At 37.0% G+C, this 3,655-nt stretch overlaps 1 protein-coding gene across 1 annotated transcript; it reads left to right on the forward strand.

Moving 5' to 3' along the window:
• Positions 1–779: 779 nt before the first annotated feature.
• Positions 780–2,954, forward strand: LOC109210611. The gene is made up of 2 exons (XM_019374054.1): positions 780–1,809; positions 2,092–2,954. Exons 1-2 carry the CDS (start codon positions 780–782, stop codon positions 2,952–2,954), a joined length of 1,893 nt encoding a protein of 630 aa, XP_019229599.1.
• The last annotated feature ends 701 nt before the right edge of the window (positions 2,955–3,655 follow it).

Consider the following 3,655-nt stretch of genomic DNA (forward strand, 5'->3'; position numbering starts at 1 on the left):
TAAGGACCACCTAACTTGGTCTTAGGTTCAACGTCAGTAGCACCCGGTGAGCTACGTGACAAAGACTCCGAAATAGTTACACGTAGAGGTTCGTTTGGTTTTCTTCTGTTTGCTGAAACAATAATTGTTTCCTTTCGTTCACCTTAATTTTAACCGTCTATTTCCAACATATAGGTCGTGCACCAACTACAAAGTTTGCTCCAATTACTGGTCGGTTGCGTTCAAACTATGTTCCGCTGAAGAAAGTTCCAATCTGCAAATTTTGCGCGGCAAAGAGATTTGAATATGAACCGCCTGCATTTTGCTGTGGTAGTGGAACAATAAAGTTAACTTCTCATCAAATGCCTACCAAGCTGCAAAATTTATTTCTTGGAAACAATGTGGAGTCTAAATGCGTCTGAACATATATTAGAACATATAATAACCTTTTTGCATTCACCTCACTTGGTGTAAAGTACGACAAAGATTTAGCAAAGAGAAACTTTGGTATCTACACATTTAGAGTTCAAGGGAAGATGTACCATTGGATAAATAATTTGCACCCTACAGATGACAAACCAAGAAATATACAGTTGTACTTTTATGATAATTGCAATGAGCTAGCACATAGGATGGCATGTTCCGACAGAATTCACGAGTCAGTAGTCAAAGAATTGATGGATATATTATCAAAAAACCCATATTCTGCGTTTTTACGATCTTTGGTACATGTATCGAACCTTCAAGATTTCCACATAGCCCTCAAATGTGACTTAAATTTGGACCAGAGAGTATACAATATGCCGACTTCATCTGAAATTGCAGCAATATGGACCGAGGAAAATAATGGCGTAGCTTTGAATGCACCACATATTCAAATTTACCCTCGCACTGATCGAACACAAATAGTGAATTACTATTATGGATGTTATGATGCATTGCAATATCCACTGTTATTTCCGTTAGGGCAAAGTGGCTGGCATTGTGGTATTAAGAAGCTCCCAGCAAATTGTCCTGCGTACTTAAGAACTGCGCATCACGAAGAGGTACCAAGTATAAGAAATGTTACGTCACTTGACAGATATCTTGAAATGGAAGATGAAATTCTTAAAAAGGGACAGCGACGAAGAGATACTGTTTCTGTTCGTGAGTATTATTGTTACAAATTACAAATGAGAAATGATGATGAAGATGAAATATTACATGCTGGAAGAATATTTCAGCAGTATTCAGTTGATGAATACATTAAACTCGAAACACAAAGGTTGAATTTCGCAGCGTTCAATCAAGATTTATTTAGGACGGCTATGCTAGAAGGACTTCTTGACATCTTGCGATTGGGTGAACGCGATGCTTCTAATATTGGGAAACAAAATTTCCTTCCAAGCTCCTTCATTGGAGGGCCTCGGGATATGCGACAACGGTACATGGATGCTATTGCGCTCGTGCAACATTTCGGTAAACGTGATTTATTTATAACTATGACATGTAACCACTCTTGGACGGAGATAAAGGAACATTTAATTCCAACAGATGAGTCGCATAATAGGCCTGATTTGATCAGCCGAGTATTTAGAGCGAAAATAGAAGAATTCAAAAAGGATATACTAAAGCGAAATATCTTTGGAGAGGTAGCAGCTTTTATGTATACTCTAGAGTTCCAAAAGCGAGGTTTACCACACGCTCATTTTCTTATAATATTAACTAATGAATACAAATTACTTACTCCAGAGGCTTACGATAATATTATTAGTGCTGAATTACCTGATGAGAATGCAGAACCAGATTTACATTCGCTTGTTCTTAAACACATAATGCATGGTCCATGCGGTAATCTAAACCCAACAAATTCTTGTATAAAGAAAAAAGGTTACTGTAAATTCAAGTATCCAAAAAGTTTTGCGGACCAGACATCAAAAGGAATAGAATCTTACCCAATTTATAGAAGACGCAACACAGGGTTGGTAGTAAAAATAAGAGAACAATACTTGGATAACTCATGGGTTGTTCCATATAATCCTTTTTTGCTAGCCAAATTTGACTGCCATCTGAATGTTGAAATATGCTCTGATATTAAAGTCGTTAAGTAGCTTTATAAGTATATATGTAAAGTCCATGACAAGATTGCATTTTCGTTACATAATAACGACATAGACGCAGAAGTAGATGAAATAAAGGAATATCAGTCTGATAGATGGGTGTCGCCTCCCGAGGCTATGTGGCGCTTGTATGGTTTCTCGATTAGTGAAATGTTACCGACCGTATGCCCTCTTCAACTTCATCTTAAGGGACAACATTTTGTTTCATTCAGAAGCTGCGCAAATGTAGATACACTTGTAAATAATCCGCTGATTAAGCAGACGATGTTAACACAATTTTTCGAAATGAATAGAACAAATGCTGAGGCTATGGAACTCAATCTATTATACCAGGAATTCCCTGAACATTTTGTTTGGTCTTCAACAGAGAAGATGTGGACACCTCGGAAACAACGACATGCTATTGGTCATGTTGTAACATGTCATCCAACGGAAGGTGAGCGATATTATCTTAGAATGCTATTAATGAATATTAGAGGACCAAAATCATATAAGGATTTACTAACTGTTAATGGAGAACATTGTAGCACCTTTAGAGAATCAGTGGAAAAACGGGGATTGCTACAAAGTGACAATAGTTTGCTTGAACGCATGTCAGAAGCAGCAAGTTACCAGATGCCATACAGTTTGAGATGTTTATTTGCTACATTACTGATTTACTGTAATCCTACGAATCCAAGACAACTCTGGGAAGAATTTGAAGAGCATATGTCCGAGGATTATACGTTGGTATCCAATATTAACAAAAAAAATATTCGATACCAAGTTTTGAACCATATTAACGACATATTACACTCTATGGGAGGTGACATAAATGAATATCAACTCATTCCTGAAACAAGTAGCGGCAAAAGATGCAAAGGAGGTGCACTTTGAAAGGACCATCACGGTTACTAATGAGGATATACTATTACACAAAAGGTTGAATAAAGATCAACTTAAAGCATACAATATAATTATGGAGAGAATTTTTTCAAACAAAGCTGGGGCATTCTTCATTGACGGACCTGGAGGAACAGGGAAAACCTTTTTATATCGTGCATTGTTGGCAACTGTACGATCTAAAGGGTATATAGCATTGGCAACTGCCACTTCTGGTGTAGCTGCATCTATACTCCCTGGTGGACGAACTGCACATTCACATTTTAAAATACCAATAAATACTGACGACAATGTGAGCTGCAACATCAGCAAACAAAGCTTAGTTGCCTGTTCGATTTAGAATGCAAAATTAATTATATGGGATGAAGTATCTATGGTGAAAAAAAGAATGATTGAACTGCTTGATTTACTTTTGAAGAACTTAATGGATTCAACGATACTATTTGGTGGAAAAGTTGTAGTTCTTGGAGGTGACTTCAGGCAGACATTGCCGGTAGTTCGGAACGGAGAAAAGGAAGATTTCATTAATGAAAGTTTACTATATTCTCATCTTTGGAAAGAACTTGAAAGGCTGCGGCTATTCGAAAATATGAGAGAGAAAGATGATCCTTCATTCTGTAATTATTTGTTGCGAATAGGAAACGGAGAAGAAAAAGTAAACTCAACAAACAAGATTGAAATTCCAACTTCTTTAA

This window comes from Nicotiana attenuata, unplaced genomic scaffold (genome assembly GCF_001879085.1).
Source record: "Nicotiana attenuata strain UT unplaced genomic scaffold, NIATTr2, whole genome shotgun sequence".
Taxonomy (NCBI): domain Eukaryota; kingdom Viridiplantae; phylum Streptophyta; class Magnoliopsida; order Solanales; family Solanaceae; genus Nicotiana; species Nicotiana attenuata.

What these genes read in the sequence shown, in the direction of transcription:
- LOC109210611 (XM_019374054.1), top strand. Translation starts at nt 780, where the DNA reads ATGCCGACTTCATCTGAAATTGCAGCAATATGGACCGAGGAAAATAAT. An exon ending in CATAATGCATGGTCCATGCG is followed by an intron (nt 1,810 to 2,091) that starts GTAATCTAAACC and finishes ATATATGTAAAG; the next exon opens with TCCATGACAAGATTGCATTT.